At 39.2% G+C, this 21364-nt stretch overlaps 1 protein-coding gene across 10 annotated transcripts in view; it reads right to left on the reverse strand.

Moving 5' to 3' along the window:
* dmd (dystrophin) overlaps positions 1-21364 on the reverse strand; it is a 481347-nt gene that overhangs the window by 22958 nt on the left and 437025 nt on the right. For all 10 annotated transcript variants that reach the window (XM_042077917.1, XM_042077916.1, XM_042077914.1 and 7 more), the window contains 7 exons: positions 20733-20844; positions 20481-20617; positions 12035-12073; positions 9800-9865; positions 2540-2605; positions 2278-2436; positions 1705-1948 (listed from right to left, as the gene is read on the reverse strand). In XM_042077917.1, coding sequence (XP_041933851.1) covers positions 1705-1948; positions 2278-2436; positions 2540-2605; positions 9800-9865; positions 12035-12073; positions 20481-20617; positions 20733-20844 — 823 coding nt within the window. The remainder of the gene's footprint in view (positions 1-1704; positions 1949-2277; positions 2437-2539; positions 2606-9799; positions 9866-12034; positions 12074-20480; positions 20618-20732; positions 20845-21364) is intronic.

Raw genomic sequence — 21364 nt, forward strand, 5'->3', positions numbered from 1 at the left:
AATGCAGCTCAAAGTGCTTTACATTTGAAGCATGTAACACAATAATAGTCAGTCAGTCATTATCAATCACTTTTCTTTGCTGTTTATGATATACTCAGCAACATATCAAAAATATAGAAAATGACGTCATAAGACTGGCAGCCTTAACCCTCTTACCCCCCACAAGCACGCCATATGGCAACTGTGGCAAGGAAAAACTCCCATATTCCAGGAAGAAACCTTGAGCAGAACCTGACTTAATAGGGGGAGCCCATCTGCTTCTGGCTGGCTGCGCCCTCCAATAGTAGCAGATGTAGAATAATCTGAAAATGTAGTCTACAGGATAAGATGAGTTAACTAAAAGCTTTCCTGTACAGGTATGTTTTCAGATCTTTTTTAAAAATATTTACTGAACTCGCCTGCTTGATGTACAGAGGCAGGGTGTTCCATAGTTTGGGGGCATAATGGATAAACGCAGCTTCTCCACTTTGTTTGTGGAGCACTTTGGGTACGATTAAAAGATTAGAATTGGATGATCTAAGTTTCCTTTGTGGTTGATAAGATATTAAAAGCTCAGAGATATATGAAGGTGCTATGCCATTCAGAGCTTTGTAAGTAATTAACATAACCTTAAAATCAATTCTATAGGAAATAGGGAGCCAGTGCAGTTCAGCCAACACAGGGGTGATGTGTTCTCTCTTCTTAGTCTTAGTTAAAAGTCTAGCCGCAGAGTTCTGTATGAGTGCCAATTTCTTTAGATGTTTTTTGGGAAGACCGGTGAAAAGTGCATTGCAGTAGTCTAACCTGCTAGTGATAAAGGCGTGAATTAGTTTTTCTGCATCTTGTTGAGTTAAAAAGGGCCGCACTTTGGCAATGTTTCTCAAGTGGAAATAGGCTGTCTGAGTAACTTTACTGATATGGGGCTTAAAACTTAACTCTGCAACTTTGGCCAATCGTGTAACGTGGAGACGCACAAGACCGCCTCTATTTAAAAACAATTACTTCCGCATTCATGAGCGATAGCTTAATCTACACTGCAGTGATTTTTTGTGTCTAACCTATAACATCAAATAAATCAATTGTCATCAGTTGTTGTATGGTATGCACGTCCATAGTGGGATATTTGCACGCACCGCACTATTAAAGTGCATTCGAGATCCAAAATGTTAGTATAGGCGGAGCTCCACCTGTAAGATATATGACAGAATCCTACACGTGAGAACTTCGTTTTTAAGACAATTGATTGGTCAGTGTGCGGTAGATTACACGATTTGAGTTATAACTTAACCTCCTCCCGACCAGGTTTGGTTGACAGCATAAGATACCATGGTGATATAGCGACACTAAAACAGATCCACTTTTGTGTCACAGCATAGCCTGGCTTTGAACGCAACATACCTCGCTAACCCACTAATCGAGATTCATAGTACACCCCACTGGGTCAATGATGTGACATGCAGATTTCTGTGTACAAGTCCATTACTTTGGTTTAAAATCATTTTAAATTCATAACAAGCATCATTTTATTCTATAAAACCTGTATAATTTCAACATATATTCTGTTAATGTTAAACATTATATATATTTTATGTTTTGTCATCTCAAACCCTCAAACTGTCAGATTGCGCAACCGTCCGAGCAAGTTAATACTATGTGTATATATATATATATATATAAAATTTGATTACTGGTCAAAAAACATTGAATATTGAATGTGTGTTTCACCTGCTCCAGTAATTGTCGGAGTCGATGCAGTTGAGATTCAAGCTGTTTGTTGTGATCCTCTAGAATCTGCATACGTGCTTCAAGACGACCTTTGTGCTGACGGAGGAGTTTGGCCTCAGCAATGAGCTCAGCATCACGGGGGCTCTGTGGGGATACTGGCATCATCTCAGGGGGTGATGGCAGTGGTGCAAGACCTTGACGGTCATGAGCTTTTTTAAGACGATCATACTCTGCTTGTAGTTTCCTATGAAAAACAGTATCTATATGTTATAAGATTATTTTAAAGGACACAGATGAATATTATAGACTGTTCTAAAAGATATGTAACAAAATAAAATGACCTTGAACTGATAAGGCAACACAGAATAAGGAATAAGTAAGGAACAGTAGCGAGTCAGCTACCAAGAAAACATCAGACATGTCTTTTTGCCATTTAGAGTAGGGGGTGCAAGCTTTTACACCCCACTATACATCTGCTTCATGTATGCCAATATTATACCATACCTGGACACTGTGTAGAAACAACCATTAACATTCTTAAATGTATGGAAGTACGTGTGTTTCACTGTATACCTGTTCTCTTGTTCCAAATCATTTAAGACTTTCTCTAACTCTCCCTTCTCCTCTGTCTCCATGGAAATAAGTATCTGAGCCGGGCTGCGGGGCTGGGAGGGTGAGGAACCTGTGTTAAGGCTCTGGCAGTAGTGCTGAATCAACAGATGCTCATCATCCCTGTCAAAGGAAAACAATCATAAAGATTTTTTATAATAACAATAATAACAGACATAATCAGAATCAAAACAATAAAAACCAATATAGACAATACGTGGCTCACATGCTCTCATTGGGTGAGATGCTGTCAGTCAAATACGTGCCATTTCTGGTTTCCATTTCAGCCAATCTGTAAGACATAGATTTGTTTTGTCCAGTACAATTACAAGATGCATAAAAACAACAAATCAACAAACATTTCAGTTAGGCTACAAGTAAAGTAGTGTGTACACGTCACATATTGAAGTTGATTTGTGTGTGAAATGTTATATTAAACGATAAGTTTAGAAACACTGAATAATTAAATAAGAAAACTAGATATAATACAACTCCGGTCATTACTCTGAATTACAATTAGTTAACTGTGTTATTTTTAAGAAGCATGATTTCAATGCCTTAGTCATTCCATAGATACAGGGATAAAAACAATAAATAAATAAATAATCATCTGACTGAAATGTCTTCCAGCAGTGCAAAGTTAACAGGCCACAACTAGGTTTCTTTCTGACATTTTGGTTTGGACATTGTTTAGAGCTAGCCTGGTAGAACCAAGAACCTGTTAGCAAATTTGATTTGCTCTGCAGGTTAATCTGGCAAGGAGGCCATTGACACCAAATCGAATATGTGTAGCATGTTCGATATATTTCCACTCACATACCCAACAACTGCTGAACAACGCCGACACACAGTTTCATCTTATCCACCACTCTCTCGCCTGTACTACTGTAACTGAAGTTCTCAAACTTGCGACCTTAAAAAGACCAGAGGATCCTCTAACTCTTGTGGGTCGCCACCACTCACTTGGTGCTGCTATCTCTAACTGACCGACTCGACCGATGACCTGAAAAAAAATAACATAGGCGCCAATCAGAGCTTCAGAGCTAAAGCGAGGCTACAGATTAGCGTTAGGTGTCGCTAAAGAACTCTCATAACTCTCGTACTTAACAGTAATTGCACATTACATTAATTAATCCGCACACGAGTTTTATATATTTTTATACCGTGTATTCTCCGTGTAAATTCATGCACCGAACCGTGACACCCGTACCATTTCGGTTCAATACGAATACATGAACCGTTACACCCCTAATACTTATACTTATACAGTTGAGACCGTGCTCACAAAATTCGTTTAGCTCTGTGACAGTTTTCGTATGCAAGGGTGACTGAATGTCAACGGGCTTGTGTGCTATGCACGAATGGAACTTCAACAATGCATTTTTCCCAAGAACCCAGACTTGAGGATCAAATGGCTTCAGTTCTTTTTGGAACAATGCCACATGCCGTAAGTAAAACGTTATTGTCAACTCAAGGAAGTGCTATGATATACAGGTTGCACTATATAGTATGTATATATATATATATATATATATATATATATATATATATATAATATATATATATATATATATATATATATATATATATAAGTATTTCCCGTGAGGGAAATTTGGTCTCTGCATTTAACCCAATCCGTGAATTAGTGAAACACACACAGCACACAGTGAACATACAGTGAGGTGAAGCACAAACTAATCCCGGCGCAGTGAGCTGCCTGCTACAACAGCGGCGCTCGGGGAGCAGTGAGGGGTTAAACGTCCCACATACTCGATGCACCCGGCCGGTAGCGCAACAATGTGACGTCACAGAAGCGCTGTAACCATTTATACTCGCTCGTGGTAGTTGCGACACTAGTTGCAATATTCTCCTGAACAGAGGTGTCGCTGTTGTGAAAAGATTAACGCTAACTACGTTACACAGCAGAAGAAGCTGCAGTAAGAAACACTAGTAGCTAGCTTCTGTGATGATGGTGCTTCAGACTTTGGTTGGTACTATTCACAACTACCACCATCATTATCATCTAGTTTCCAAGGTGTATGTTAATAATAAAATCTGTATGTTAAAAGAACCATATGTAAGATTGTGGCCAAAACTGGTACTGCAATCACTTTCAAAATACTGAAGAGCGGCGTATCCCCTCCTCCTCTCCCCTGACTCGAGGTTGCCAACGCGGATGGCGAAACACTACTGACTTCGTGATTAATAGATAGGTGGAGGGTGGCGCATCAGGCCAAAACACAACATGACATGACAAAACACAACATCAACATCAGTTGAGGGCTGCAACTTCACTTTTTAAATGACAATATCCTGGCTGGACTACTGTTGTCAGTGATATAAGTATTTGAAATGAACATGATTTCTTAATGTCTAGTGACATATCAGGGCCATTTTATGATTAATTGAAATATTTTTCTTACATACGGTTCCTTTAATGTTTTAACAAATCTATTAACTAATATTGTATTAATATATGTTAATAGTTATATAATAGTAATATATTTTTGGCACTAATTAAGTTATTTCTTACATCATTTAAATGTTAAATGTTTATTTACAAACTATATGCTAATATAAAAGTTAATGACATATTATTATTTATCTAGCTTTTCTGATTAGCTTTGTGGAGAATTTATGGAATTTATGGTTTATGGCTTTATGGTCTTGTGTGGTGTATAAGGCACCCTACTGCCAGTGGTTGGTTGTGTGAGTTTGCGCTCCTCTTCTTCCACTTCATCCTTATTGGATACCTTTGTGGTTGGCTGTCCTGTAATTGGTGACCCTCTGTCTAGTCTTTGAAAGTAGTGTACTCTTTGCCTTTGGAAGTACTATTTGGTTAGAGTTAGAAATGTAGTTTAGTGTTTGTATGTGATTTTTCGCCGTAATTAAGCAGCTTTATTGAGATTGGTGTTTTGGAGCCCCCTTTGGAGAAACGCTATACTGCAGCTCTGCTGCATTTTGTCCTTGTATTGTTGCCATAGCCGATCAGAAGCGGTATGATTGCGTAGGTTGACTGTATTAGGGGTTTGCACCGACGTCACATTCTGGCCGGTAACTATGGTAACCCAGCACGTGCGGCCATATTGGCGATACTCAGTGAATGAAGTACAATGGAGTATTATGCACTTTGGATATCTTACGTGATTGTAGCCATGTCTAAACAACAGAAAAGCTCATCAAAATGCGTCTAAGATGCAAAGGCATATAGGGCAGGACTTGGACCACAAGAAAAGGCGCGATATTTCGAGAAATTACGGATTATTGGCAGCGCAGATCCATATGAGTTGGGTGAGGGAGACTAAGTACCAAGTTCAACCACAAGCGCCCCCCTATCTCTGATAACTTCTGGCATTATTGTCCCTTCTCCCTGGTTTTTTAATAACTTTTGGAAGTCGATACCTACACCAGATGTTTTTCTCAGTCTGACCTATTGGTACAACCTAAAACACGGCAATAATTAACCATTTTCCTTGACGATGTTAGGGATTTACTTCAGTGCCTAATGCTTTCTAGAGGCGAGTATCTCCAATATGGCGATGTCCAAATCTGATGACACGCCGTGCAAACCCCTAATAAAGCTCTCCCCACTTTGTTTTAATTTTGTACCTGTAAAATGTTGTTTAAGTTGAAAACTTTGATATACCACCTGTATTATGTTACTTTACATGTATTGTTAAGATTTGGGTGCAATTCTAGCAACTTAGAGAACGTTTATCAATGTTTTCATTATGACCACGAGTTCATACACACTGAGTCTAACGTGACTAGCTGTAAACTCCGCTAGCAACTTTCCATGCATTCAGTGTAGTTTAGCTTAGTGTGCATGGAAAGTGCAATTCAGTCTAGCAGGAAATGAATGTACATTTAGTTTAGCATTATGTTTATGCATTACCTCCGTATGGTCTACGTCTGTGAGTGTTTAGTGAGTCTCAGAATATTAATAAACTGTCGTTCTGTGCAGCTGAACATTCCATGTCGCATGTCTCCCTTGCTAGTAGGGCTGACCGTGATGGTATAGGAATGATGCATGTAATATAGCCCATTCAACTACTTGTTTTGTTTTAACTTTTCCTAAAGGAATAAATGTGATAAGCCAGTTTTGGTCTCAATCCCTTCACCGTCTGACTAGTTATATATTACTAATATATTAATAAAGCTTAACCAACTTTATTATAAGGGTCCCCCATACTGATAGTTATATATTACTAATATATTAATTAAGCTTAACCAACTTTATTATAAGGGGCTCCACACTGATAGCTATATACTACTAATATATTAATTAAGGTTAACCAACTTTATTATAAGGGACCCCCATACTGATAGTTATATATTACTAATATATTAATTAAGCTTAACCAACTCTATTATAAGGGGCCCCACGCTTATAGCTATATACTACTAATGTATTAATTAAGCTTAACCAACTTTATTGCAAGCAGTTCCGGCGCCGACAACAGTGGCAGCATGTTAAGGTAGCTCCGTGTTTTTTTCTTGAATTTCCCCTTGAGGATCAATAAAGTATCTATCTATCTATCTATCTATCTATCTATCTATCTATCCAGGTATCACACATGTGATCAATGCCTCGCTAACCTCCGGCACATTTCCAACAGCGTTCAAAATGGCCCGCGTAACACCGCTACTTAAGAAAGCTTCTCTCAACCCTGCTCAAGTCGAGAACTACCGCCCTGTCTCACTCCTGCCTTTCCTATCCAAAGGCATTGAACGAGCAGTCTCCAAACAGGTCTCTGACTTCCTTTCACAGAACAACCTTCTGGATCCAAGTCAGTCTGGGTTCAAAAGCGGTCACTCTACCGAAACGGCTCTGTTGTCTGTAACAGAAGTCTTAAAAGAAGCCAGGGCGACCGCTCGGTCATCCGTACTCATTCTGCTTGACTTATCGGCTGCCTTTGACACGGTCAATCACCGCATCCTTCTCTCTATACTCGCTAACATGGGAATCTCCGGTTCTGCTCTCTCCTGGTTTGAATCCTACCTCACAGGACGCTCGTTTAACGTATCATGGCTTGGTCAGCTATCTGCACCTCACCATCTCACCACAGGGGTCCCCCAATGCTCAGTGCTGGGCCCCCTTCTCTTTGCTATCTACACCACCTCCTTGGGACAGATTATCCGTTCGCATGGCTTCTCATACCACTGCTATGCAGACGACACACAGCTCTATCTGTCCTTTCCACCTGATGACCCCTTGGTTTCAGCACGGATCTCGGATTGCCTCTCAGACATAGCTACATGGATGAAGGCACACCACCTCCAGCTGAACCTCTCAAAGACTGAACTGCTGGTCCTCCCAGCTAAACCTACCATACATCACGACATCAACATCAAATTTGAATCCCTGTCTGTTTCACCTACCAGGACTGCAAAAAATCTAGGAGTTGTTCTCGACAACCAACTAAACTTCTCAGATCATGTTGCCTCAGTCGCCCAGTCATGCCGTTTCGCACTCTACAACATACGGAAAATCAGGACTTACTTGACTCAAGATGCTACCCAACTTCTGGTTCAGGCAATAGTCATCTCACGACTCGACTACTGCAATGCCCTCCTGACAGGTCTCCCAGCCTGCGCAGTGAAACCACTTCAGATGATCCAGAACGCGGCGGCGCGCCTGGTCTACAACCAACCCAAAAGGGCACATGTTACCCCGCTGCTCATCCAGCTACACTGGCTACCTATGGCGGCCCGCATCAAATTCAAGGCTCTAACGCTTGCCTACAAAGTAGTCTCTGGTTCTGCTCCCACCTACTTGAATGCCCTCATACAGACATACGCTACCTCCAGACCGCTGCGCTTCTCAGACGAACGACGTCTAGCTCTACCACCGGTACGCTCAAGCCAATCCAAACTTTTCTCATCTGTTGTTCCTCGTTGGTGGAACACACTGCCAGCTCCTACAAGGGCAGAGACATCCTTCTCCATTTTCAGAAAACTCCTGAAGACCCAGCTCTTTAGAGAACATCTCCTCTCATAGCAACACTTACAACAAGTCTTACTGATCCTAGCACTCACTAGTCGTCTCAAACTGACAAGTAACTGTTAAAAACAGCACTCACTGATGCACTTATTCTTACTGTACTCTAATGTTTTTAAATTGTCCTAAAATTGTTGAGAACTGCTCTAAAACTTAAACTGTTTACTATGTTGTTAGTCGCTTTGGCTAAAAAGCGTCAGCCAAATGTAATGTAATGTAATGTAATCTATTGTAAGGGTCCTATGGAGAGCGGTTCATATTGGGATAGGCAAAAGCACAGTTTAATAACAATTAGTTAAATAATAATAAGTCATTAACTTTTCTATTAACATATAGTTTGCAAATAAACATTTAACATTTAAATGATGCAAGAAATAACTGTTAATTAGTGCCAAAAAGACATTTAGTTAACTATTAACACATATTAATACAATATTAGTTAATAGATTTGTTAAAATAGTTAAAACATTAACATACAGATTTTATGCAAACAACTAATATTTCATTAATGATTAAAAAACTATTAACTTGTGCCAAATAGATAAGTTAGTAACAATTAACAAATATTAACAAAGGGTATATATATCAGGGCTGGCCAATTTGGGGCTGTGGGTCAAATTTGGTCCACCATCAATTTTTTTTGGCCTGCGATCTGGTGGTCAGAATTTCATTCTGTCTCAATGTTCTATTGACTGGTTGTCATTGCTCAATCAAATCTATTTGTATTCATATTTTGTTTACTACTTATATGTATTAATATTATATGCACATTTATTGTATTATTCCTTCATATTTGTTCAACTTCAAATGTATGGAAACACATTGTGTTGTACAAAAGTTAAAAAAATATGGTTTCCATGTATCAATTTGAAGAATGTGTCAATTTGTCCTATAGAGGCATGTTGTGTTCTATATTCATTATTATTTCATATTGATGCAAATAACTTCCAAGACTGCTCCATATTCTTTTCTTCAAATACACTGTATATTTCTACTCCTTAAAACAGCCATATGGGCGTTCAATCATTTCCTAATATTAATAAAAATACTGTACACACAGTGCAAAGACAAGGACAGTAAATAGTAGTGTTTTTTATTTCTTTAAAAAGTATTCTACCTTTTATAGAATGTTAATTTTGCACAATATGCAAATTTGGGCACCCCTGATATATATACATGATGCACCGAGTGCCCTTGCCCAAAGTAATCAAAACAGCTCTCAAAGCCTAGGTATATACATTGACTTTTTCAAAAGCACACCTGGTTGATTAAACAAACTAAACAGCACAATCTGTAAGTAGCCTAGGTTGCAGGTTAAAACATTTCAATCAAGTCTATATTTATCTATTTAGTCTATATTTTCTTTAATAATGTTAGCCTGAAATAGTGTTTGTCTCATGCAGGTTTTTGGGGCATTATAATGCCTTTTGTTGTGGTGGGACAATATAGAATCTGATTACGACCCCATTCTGGGAAATTGCTCACCTGCTGGCATAATGCTCAATCCGTGAATGTGTGTCATCATGAGAGAGCTGAGGCGAGGACGTTAGACTGTAGGAAATGTAAGGTGAGGGCAAAACACATTAGTACAAATTACACTGAATTAATAATACCTGAAATCACCTACATTTACAAATACAGTACACACACACTTCAGAAACAAAATTAAGTTATGATGTGCCTATTCTCAAATATTTGAGAATATAGAAAAGACATGAGTACTGAATTTTGAAGAGAGATACAAAAATGGGATATGGACAACAGGGATGCAATGGTACAATGTGCCCATGGTTTGTTATGCATCATGGTTTTTGGGCCATGGTTACAGTATGGTTTGAGTATTTTATTAAACTGCTGATTTAAACAATTAACTATATATTTTGCCTACAGATAAAATATGGCAGTGTGACTGACTAGGCCTTGTCTCTTTCTGCTATTTGCACTACAATAGTGTAGATTTCAACTGCTTCATCCAACTATCAGTGGAGAGAGTTGGTGTGTCTGTGTCAAGTTATTTTAAATTTTTCTCACTGAAGTTTCATAGAATTCAAAAGTTACCTTGCTGCCTAAATGTGTACAGAAGGTGACATTATAACTGACATTCTTGATTGGGCTACAGTATAACCGACTATGACATCATGACTTTTTTCCATGTGACGAAATCCTGAGGCAGAAACCCCCATAGCCTATGTCTGCAAATGTGACTACCACTTTGCACATGCCTGCCGCCTTAACTATGTCGTCGAAAAAAAGAAAAAAAGTATAGGTATATGAGCGATATCTGCTCTAGGCCTACTGTTTTCTCCCTTTCATTCAAAACCGTGACTAATGCCAGTCTCTCTTCTTTGCAGAACGCATAAAAAATAATAATAAAAAGCGACTGGTAGCTTGAAAGCGACATGTTGAGACCCATTAGGACAACGACTTTTCATTGGCAACAGTAGGCTATTAAACCAACCAGCTATTATACCAACCAACAATATAAACTATTAAGAAGAGCTCTTTAATTTCATTGAGTTAAATCGAAACAATGTTTTTTAGTGCTCGTCGACATCAGTCATAGGCTACTTGTAGGCAATTATTATTCCGGCCATAATTTGAGGATTTATGGGTAGGCCTATATAATCGTGTGATGCGTCCGGCAGGATCTGGTGGTGGAATGTCATCACGCTATCTATCATCGTTCGCCAAACATTCTAATTCAAAAGAGTAAATCTTACACAAAAGTATAAAATAATTTAAACTTCATCCACTCTCCGTGTATAGATCAAGACAGACTTACGGAACAGCCTGCAGGGCAACAGTTTGACAGTCTGCGTGAAAGCATAAATGGCTCGCACTTGTTAAAGAGTTCAATTGTCAAAGGGCCCTTGAATTGTTCTTTTTAAAACCAAGGAGGATGTCTGTATCGATTCTGTCAGCTCTGCCATAAGCAGTGACTGTGACTTCTACTAGTACTTAATATGTATGCACTCCTATCCTCTAGGACTTGTACTGACAGATAGTGACACACTCCTAGCTATATTCTCCTCTGCACTGTAGCTGTAGCCTTGTAGTTTAAAAGTTTAAATGTTATAATGCTTAACTGTTAATAGCTTGAATGTTGTTATATTGCTGTAGTTGTAGCTCTGTAGCTGAAATCTAAAAATTCTTAAATGTTAATAGTCTAAATGTTATTCCATTGCTGTAAGTTGCTTTGGACAAATGTGCACGCCAAATGAATAAATGTAAATGTATATCATGTGTTTGCTGCTCTTTTGTTAAATGACAGATGTACCAAATTATTGCGGTTCTGTGTTTAACCATAGGTGGGGTATCGTTCAGTTGGATAATGTATCTTGTGGGGGCAGCCGTGGCCTACTGGTTAGCGCTTCGGACTTGTAACCGGAGGGTTGCCGGTTCGAACCCCGACCAGTAGGCACGGCTGAAGTGCCCTTGAGCAAGGCACCTAACCCCTCACTGCTCCCCGAGCGCCGCTGTTGTTGCAGGCAGCTCACTGCACCGGGATTAGTGTGTGCTTCACCTCACTGTGTGTTCACTGTGTGCTGAGTGTGTTTCACTAATTCACGGATTGGGATAAATGTAGAGACCAAATTTCCCCTCACGGGATCAAAAGTATATATACTTATACTTATTGTTCCATCCCTAATTGAGAATGGATTTGTTCATTTGTGAGATTTGTAAGATTGTTTTGTATATGTGTGCATTTGGGGTACTCACGCATGCTCTACAGGCCAGATGTTGATAAGGGTAACAGGACTGCAAGACAAAAAAAGACATGCTATTGAGGCAGAGGAAGTTGATCAATTTGATGACCATTCATGCACATGATGGTTCAGTTAAGCAATCCCATACTATAAAATCAATTCAATATATTAAATTGTCAAAAGCTTTCTAATAAGACATCAAATACACTGTGTCCACACCACTCTTGTTACAAACACCATACATCTCTTGCTTATTAGATTATAATAAACATGTGATTTATAAAACAAGGATGCAACATTGAATGCTTGAGAGTTTGACAGTGAATGCATGAAGTTTTGATAGAAAATGAAATGCTGACACTGAATGCATGAGGATTCCATCATGAATTATGGAACTTGATTTAGATAACTGAATGCATACATGGACATTAATGTTCCTGTTATGATTACATTTCTAATGTAAAACATTTCTGTTTGCAGAATTAAAATTATATCCCAACCTTCAGAGTGCCCTTATAGTGTTTTGAGAAAGCTTTGGTGAGCAATCGTGACACTTTTGCATGTATTTGCTTTTACATATGCACAGGTTTCTAAACACTACCACTCTGCTAGGGTGGCTTTAGCCAAGATACATTTCAGACAATATAAAAAGCCTCAGATTACTATTACTTTCATAAATATTACTATGAAATGGCAAATGGGAAATGACAAATGGACTCATCTGAGCACTCAAAGCACTTTACAGAGAGACTGCCATGCACGGTGCCAACCAGCACATTGTGAGTACAGTAGTTTGAGGTTCAGAAATACACTTTGACAGAGTTAGACGGAACCATTAATTTTCTGGTTGCTCAACGACTCCTCTACCTCCTGTTCCATAGCGGCCCATAATGTGTCACTCAATGGTTTGGCTATTCTAAAAACATACGTTTGCAAGTTTGCAAACCCTCAGACATGGTCAGTTGTTTTTTTACACAAAAAAAATCAAAATAACCTTATTTAATGCACATACAAACCCCAATTTGTAAAGCTGACCTTCTAAATAATAGACAGAAACAAAAGAAAGTTATATAGTTTCATTATATTTTCAACAAAAGCAGTTTAGTTCACAAAAAGCCCCAATATATGACATTTGCAAAAGTACCATATTGGCCAGAATATAAGACAAGGTTTTTTTTCTCGTCGTCTTATATTGCCCACCTAGAAAAAAACCCGAAAAGTCTGTAGATGGTGCCATATCAATATTTTCTAACGAGTGTTATGAACTAAAGGCACACTATGCAAGATTTTCACCTTTTACGAAGCCAATTTGATGGTAAACGAACTTGTAATGGGCAAATCGTTCACCTAGCATATCTATACAGCATAGACGTAGCGAGTCCCTACCAAGAAAACCAGTCATGCAACTTCCAAGAGCGGCGCCCCAGCAAATTCCTGTTCAGTTGACATAGCTCTACGGAGATCATTTTTGCCTGTTGTTAATACTTCACCTCCACAACAAAAGAATTGTCATAATCAAAATCCATAGTCCTAAAAGCGGCCGTTTCCAACAGATTGATAGATGAGTGTGTGAATATGTGATTGAAAAACGTAAAAACGAAATGCTCATTACCAGAGACGTCATACAGCTGAATGTTTTGAAGATTGCTATGAGCTAACCACACCGACTTCAAAACTAGCCTTAATGATGCGGCACAATGGACTGTCATTGTGTCGGAGAAGTCATGCCCATCAGAGGAGAAGCTGGCTCTCTTTTCAGTGGTAGGCTACAGTGGGTCCCAGTTAAAAATTGACACTTCATTCACGATCATGGTGAATGGTGAAATGTAAGTACAACTGCAGCCGCTTGGGGGCAGCATAGTCCGCTGTGGAGTTCCACGGTCGAACCAGACGGCGCATTCGACAGCAAGGGCTGTGATTGGCCGAGTTTTCAGTGCGTTTCTCTGTGTTTTTAGCAGCCCCTGCAACATGCTAGTCCACTGTAGCCTAAGCCTTGTACATAATGTTAAACATAGTTTTGGATTCAGTGGCAAGATTTCTTGATTGTACAGTGTCTGTCTCTCAGTAATGTTTTAAAATGAGAGCTTCGTCAGCTGGCAGTAGGCTACTTTGTCGGTAGTCATGAGAAGTTCGCTTCCTAACAGAACATAAATATGCTGCCCAGAAACCTTGTGAATAGTTCTGATTTTTTTTACTACACTAACGAGGTTGAAATATAGACTTTGCCTACAGCATCTCCTTAACAGTAATGTTAACAAAATGACAGCATTCATATGACAAAGAAAAACGAATTCGGTCACTCAAGACTGTGCCACAGCAACCAGTGTAGGCTACAGTCCTACCCAATAGGCCTACTCGAAGCAGATAGCGTTGTCTGACGGTCGAGTGGGTTAATGCAGTGTTTCTCAAACTTTTTCAGATGGAGGACCACTTAACCAATAAAAAATGCATGGACCACCTAGCTAAAAAAAAAAAATTAGACCTACTTCAACAGTATATCAGCACAATAGGCCTACTCACTGAACCACCTTGCTTATTGTATTTTCACTTTGCTTATTGTGTCAGAGGATTCATATGATTTAAACTGGCATATATTACATAGACAGTGTTGCAGAACTGTTTGGATTTACATACAAGTTGGTTCAATATTGCAAACAACTCATCTATATCATATTTTACCTCGTCTGCTCGCGGAACACTTGGGATAGCTTGCGGACCACACTTTGAGAAACACTGGGTTAATGCACGTATTTCCAGAACAGGTCTGCAACTTTCAGACAGTTCTGAGTTCGAATCTAGGCAGGAGCAGAGCCATATAAAGGCCTAGGCCTATTGTTATCATTTTTTGCAAGGTGTTGCTCCTGGCAATACTTGTTTATAAGACGTTTGGTGATTAATTGATAGCGGTTTTTGGGACACGTTAAACGTTCTTTATAATGAGCGCATCCGGGGAGTAAAACGACTGTTACGCGCTGTTACAACTGTAGGCTACAATGATTGCAATACAAAAATATGCGCGTGTTAGTTTAGTTAGTTTTGTGATGTTTTGCACTTTTGCCTCATGTGTTTTCAGGTTTGAGGGCTTTTTTGGCAAGACTGACCTTGGTTAGACTCTGCATATGTTATTTCTCCGTATGGAAAATAAAGTCAATTTTCGACACACGTCTGTTATTAGTTCAATAACAAGTGTTGCTTGTTAAAACATGTGACTAGTGAAACTCAAATGATTTTAGAAATATTTAGCCAAAGCCAAAAAGTGTTAGAGAAGGAGAGACGCCGGTGCAGCTCAGATGTCTTCTTAATTTTCTTTATTCTTTAGTAAAAGGTGCAGAACATTATTAAACTTTGACTAACGTTTCGATGTTCGTTAGTCAAAAACATCGACACATCGAAATGTTAGTCAAAGTTTAATAATGTTCTGCACCTTTTACTAAAGAATAAAGAAAATTAAGAAAACATCTGAGCTGCACCGGCGTCTCTCTAAAATATCTGTCCTGGCCTGGTTGCAACGGATTGTGGCCAAACGACAGAAGCGCGGAGAACCCTCCTTTGTCTACCAAAAAGTGTTACTTTGTGCCCCGTGCTCCCCCACTGCTTGTGAAAGAAGGGGATGGGGGAGGGGGGTTTAACGTGAAAAAGCTTAATGTCACAAAACGGCAACGAGTCGTTTTAGGCTACAGGCCTTCATAATGGTAGGCTACAGGAAGTGGGGGGAGGGTATGGGATGACCAGAGCCGTCATCTATCGTCTTTCCAGGCACACAGCTAGTTATATAGCCTATCGACTGCCTTAACAGATAGGCTTTGCTCTTGGGTTTGGCCTTACAGCGAACTCAATGCTCTTGTTGCTTGCAGTTTGTTAAATAAAGCGATGCAGATTACATTATTTATTTCTGATTAATTGCGTCTTTTGATGTATTTTGCAACATTTGCTTGTTAGGCTGGGCTACTGTCAATGTCCTGTACAGGTCAATGTTCAACAATTGCTGGTGTAGGCCTAGGCTATTAATCAATTAGGGACTGTTCGTTATTTATTTAATTAAGGGGCTACCGGAGGAGTTTTGGGAGCGTTAGTCAAAAAAGACGTGACCCTCCCTCGCCAGCAAGAATTTTTTCTATGACCCTCCAAAGTGATTGAGAAAAAACGCATGACCCTCCCCAGTCCCAACAATTTATGGATGCCTTAGGCTACTGGGTCAATTTGGGAGCTTGCATGCTACGACTCCTTCCTTGGAATGCCTTGAAAAGGCTGTCGTTTGCACAATTTCACAAATAATCACCGGGACCGAAACAAACCTCTCAACTTTTCCCGGGTTTATCGCGTATTTTAACTTTTTCCTCGCTGTCTTAGGAGGAGCTGTAGGGCCGTCGCAAGGGGATGCAAGGCCCTTTTCACTTATGTGCATGAAATCATGCGATAGCTTACTTTACACATAGCCAAGGCTACCGTCGGTGTATTTTAATAGTAGCCTAGTCTAATAAGCTACACCAGCTTGCCTTTAAGAGGGGAAATTCAATTGTATAGCCTATAACATTAGCTGAGTCACATATTTTGCCATATGGTGTTTATCATAGGCTACATCACGAAACCAAATAGTGTAACAAAGGCGAACACTTTAACAGGGGGAATTAATTGGGCATGAATCATTGTGCTGAACGGTATTTGTCAATGAGCAGAAACACACACGACATTCAAACTATTGATAAGATGTACTGGTCTGTATCTATAGGCTAACATTGGACAAATAAATGACACTGACTCGCCATATCCTGACTCAGGAAAAAAAAACATTTTCTTGCTTTGCCGCAAACTCAGCAATGAAGTCATAGGCCAGTTTGCAGGTAGCCTAACGTCTTTTTCATAGAAGGGAGAGCCCAGTCTCTCCTGTGACATGGAGGTGCGCAAATAGTTTTTAATAGCCTGTTCAACTTCGAAAAGCTTCGTTCACCCGATGCCAGTCACTGATCGTAATTTCAAAGTTCGGAAAGCTTCATCTTTTTAAGTTTTAAGTGCAGTGGCCCCTATCTGCCCCCTTTGGAATTATATCTCGAGCCTATTATAAGGTCCAGTGCGTTATGTCCTGGGATTCGGATGTGCTCAAAAAGAAAAGAAAAAACACTTTTTTATAGATGGTTATGAGGAGCAATGTGGAGAGAGAAATTTTATGATCATTGATCGTTGTTTTGGGACGTTAAGCCTTTTCCATAGGCGTCAGTGAAGGAGATTGAAGAATGACCATTTTTTTATACGAAAATATTTCTTAACTACAAAAACTCAGTGTCTAAAAACTCAGTGTCATTCAGACTCAACCCTCTTGTTGTTGTATTATCTTTTTCGTTGTCGTTTGAACGTTGGCAAGCAGGCATGTTGCGGTTGCAATTTAAGTGAAATTTCTACAGTAGGCCTACAACATGCTGTTAGGCTGGGCTACTGTCAATGTACTTGTACAGGTAAATGTTCAACAATTGCTGGTGTACAGGTTATATAAATCAATTAGCTAAATCATTTGTCCAGCTGTTTAAAAAATTTTTCGTGCTACATTCAAAACGCAAAAAGGTGCTTTGATATATTTTTCGTTTGAACGTCGGCAAGCAGGCATGCTTTGGTTGCAATGAATGAGGATAATTGCTTTTTTTGCATTATTTTGAATATGACTCGCTCCAGTCTCAACAGCACATACTTTTTCCACACGCTAAGTTCTAACACACATACTGTAGGCCTATCCCCTCTCGCTTTCTCGCTCTCCATCCCTGCACACGGTGCTTTCTTAAAGGAGCTGCACCATTTTACAACAATTGCATCTACATTTTCATATTAGAATGTTTTGTCAAGTGTAAGCTTAAACTACCGTGATCAATTTAAGTTCCCGTGCCCCCGCTGCGTCATGAAAGCAGTAAGTCAGTCGCATCAAAAATAGTAGTGGCACCCAAGTGACACCTTGTGGTTGTTTGTGTCAACTGCAGTTTGTGCCATTTCTGCTGAGAAAACGGGGTGCGTGATTCATGAAGGAACCCGTCCAAACTTAACGGGGACCCACTGTATGTGATCAAATTAAGGAAAACTCATTCCCACCCCCTGGAACTGATAGGCAATGCTGATCAAACGTCAGTGTTTTTTGCATCTGTCAGTGTTGAAACTGCTTGTTTCAAGACTGTACAGTTAGATGTGTAGGTTATGGTTGATGCAGTAATTGAAAGTTATTGAGGCAATGGTTCTTTTCTTTCATAATTGGTACCAGTCTATCTTTTTTTTTTAAATTAAATTGATCTCATGATTTAATTTAAAAGGCCTATAAACTAATTTATTCAATGTGTCATCACCAGCATTTTCAAAAATAAAATAAAATAAATTAACATTTGGTCTACAAATAGCTGCTTCTATTTAGGCTATTTGATCTTTTCCCCCCAAAAGAAATTGTCCTGAATAGGGGGGTGGCCTTATATTCAGGGCTGTTTTATATTCAGGCCAATATGGTATGTGAACCTATGTAGTTAATTTCTTGTAGCACGTCCTCTTGCATCCAAACGTCTTCTGTACCCATTAACCAGTGTCTCTGGTTCTGCAAATTTTTGCCCACTCCTTTTTGCAGAACTCAGCCAGATGAGAGAGGTTGGAGGGTCAACTGGCATGTACTGCCTACTTCAGATCTAGCCAAAACATTTCTATTAAATTGAGGTCTGGATTTTGACTTTCGGAAATTGGAATTGGCCCAGAAAATTGCAATCGGTGTATCTCTAGTCACAACTGTATCTATCCTATCTGTCCTTTTCTCTGAGCTTGGAGAGGTAACAGAGTGCAAGGGATACCCTTATCAAGAGAAAACTGTACTCTGAATTTGACAGCTCAGGAGTAATATGTTTAATATATTGTTGCCTTCAAAGAGTACAACAATAAAAATGCATGCTAATTACCGTAAAACCTCATTTAATAGCCCAGGCTTTTATTTTTTTAAATCATCAAACTACACCCGCTTTTGGGACAGGCATATGGGCAAGGCCTATATTCCTTGCCTACTTCATCAAGAGGTCATATTAAGACAATGTATTAGAAGGTTATATAGTTTATATTTTGATCCATACTATATTTAAGCAATATAGCACGAGTGAGAGTGGGGTTGGTCACGTATATTCCCACGGGTGTTGTTCGGCCGTAGCCACGAGGCCGGAGGCCGAGTGGCGCAGGCAACAACAGCCGTGGGAATATCCATGACCAATCCCACGATCACGAGTGCTATATTGCTTTTATACAACAATTCTACCACAAACTAAATAATCTGAAAACACCCCATTATTGTTTAAAAATGTTAATTTCGACATCGTTCTTACGCATCAAAAAATAGTTCCCTTTTCAATAGACAGCGTCTTGGTTGCTAGGTAACCAACATTCCAGATCCCTCGTTACGAGTCTTTGTGGTTTACATGTCTTCTTGAAAGAAATGTTGAAAGTCGGGCTGAAATCACATTCATATCTAGGTTTGCTGCATGCATGTTACAAGGACACTGGGCCATGTCATGTAAGGGACATGGTACTGCAAAAAAACGGAAACATAGTCTACATTGCAGAACCACTCAACTTTATTAATTTATGGTGAATAAATGTTACACTACTGTGCCTGACGTGACGATGCTAGCACGTTAGCAGCGGTTAGCTAATTATGCTAACGTTAGTTATCTACAAGTCTCCTCCAAGTGACAATCATATTACACACAATGCTGGCAATGCTGAGAACAATTAGCATCCTCGTTTATCTTACTTACATTGGACTGTGTGGCTTAATCCACAGATGTGGTGAAGCACTGTTTCGTTATGGTTTGCTAAGGAGTAACCCATTGCTTGAAATAGTGGAGAGCTGGGATGAGAACATTGTGTCAAATCTTCGCATTGTATTCGCGGAGTGATTTATTATTAGCTGTGCAAAGTCTGAGTTGAAATGTCCAGGGATATTCCAACTCATGGAACGTCTCTCGGCCAATCAGAAACAAATAAATAGTTCCATAGAACCCAATTGTTGTATAAATATCAATAACCCTTAATCAAGACCCATTAATTGCTTAAGCAAGATAACAAAATTGTTAATCTTCCGTGCACTCTATGTTTTTCTCTATCTGCAATATAAATTAGGGTTAAATAAGATTGATCTTGGCAAAATGTTTTTGTACTGCATAATGACACACAATGTTGGATACCATTCTAGAGGGTTTCTGATGATTACAATGGTGTGTATATTTTATCTTTGCCATGTAGCATAACAACACACAAGTTGGGCCTAATTATAAAATGTGTGATAAAATGTGTTTTCTCCACCATCACCACCATTCTATATCTTTGGTTACCACACTGTTGGAAAATGGGAAATGGGATTTCACAATTCTCTGACTTTTCCAGGTTTTTCATGACCATGTTCTAATCAAGTATGTCTTACTTGAGTAAGGATTAATGTGTAGTGCTTTTTTACTTACGTTTCCATGTTGTCTCCCTCAAGTACAGTTTGAACAGGTAAATAGCCCATGCGTGGATGCTTGGCAAAATAGCGCTTTGTTCTGAATTTGTTCTTCAGCACCTTTGCAAAGTCCCGCACATCTTCACCTGATGTTGTCTGGGAAAATTGTAAAAAGAAACCAATAGATTTCATTCATACAACACTATGCACAATACTATATCACTTTCCTTTATCATATACAAGACACACACACACACACACACACACGTACTGGTGTGCAGTACTCCACCATAGGATACTGCATTTTGTGTCCTTTGGCTACTCTTCCTGAGAAAAAGCAGCTTTGGCAGATATCATAGTTGAAGTGTTTTAAGCTTCGGTATCTGAAAGAGAAACAGTAAAACAGTAAAAATACTATGTTCAATAATATAATAATATTATGTTCATACATGCAACAAGTATATGTCAAATAGAATACAATTCCAGAAAATCTGCCTACATTTGCTCTGACAAGCATTTGCAAGCATGTTGTGCGAGTATGCCCCTGCTCAAATATCTGCACAACTGAGTTCTTGGCCCTGACCAACTTTCCCTGAGCATGTAGCATGTCAATTTATTAGGGGTCCAAGCAGTGAAGCTGTGGGAACCCTATTGTATTTGAAGGATCCTGAGGCTTCTTCTTCTTTTTATAATAGTGCAGGCAATACAATGTATATTTTCAGGTGGCTTATTATTATTACCATGACTCTCATATACTTGTCACCCTTAACAGTGGTGGTAGCGCACCAAGTTGGTAACTTCCATTTATTTATGACTTAAACACTTATACTTATAACACTTTACTTGACAGTATCAACGTAAAAGTGAGATGACACTGTCATGAGCATATGACTCTGTCATGAC

Source organism: Alosa sapidissima, chromosome 22 (genome assembly GCF_018492685.1).
Source record: "Alosa sapidissima isolate fAloSap1 chromosome 22, fAloSap1.pri, whole genome shotgun sequence".
In the NCBI taxonomy this organism is placed as follows: Eukaryota; Metazoa; Chordata; class Actinopteri; order Clupeiformes; family Clupeidae; genus Alosa; species Alosa sapidissima.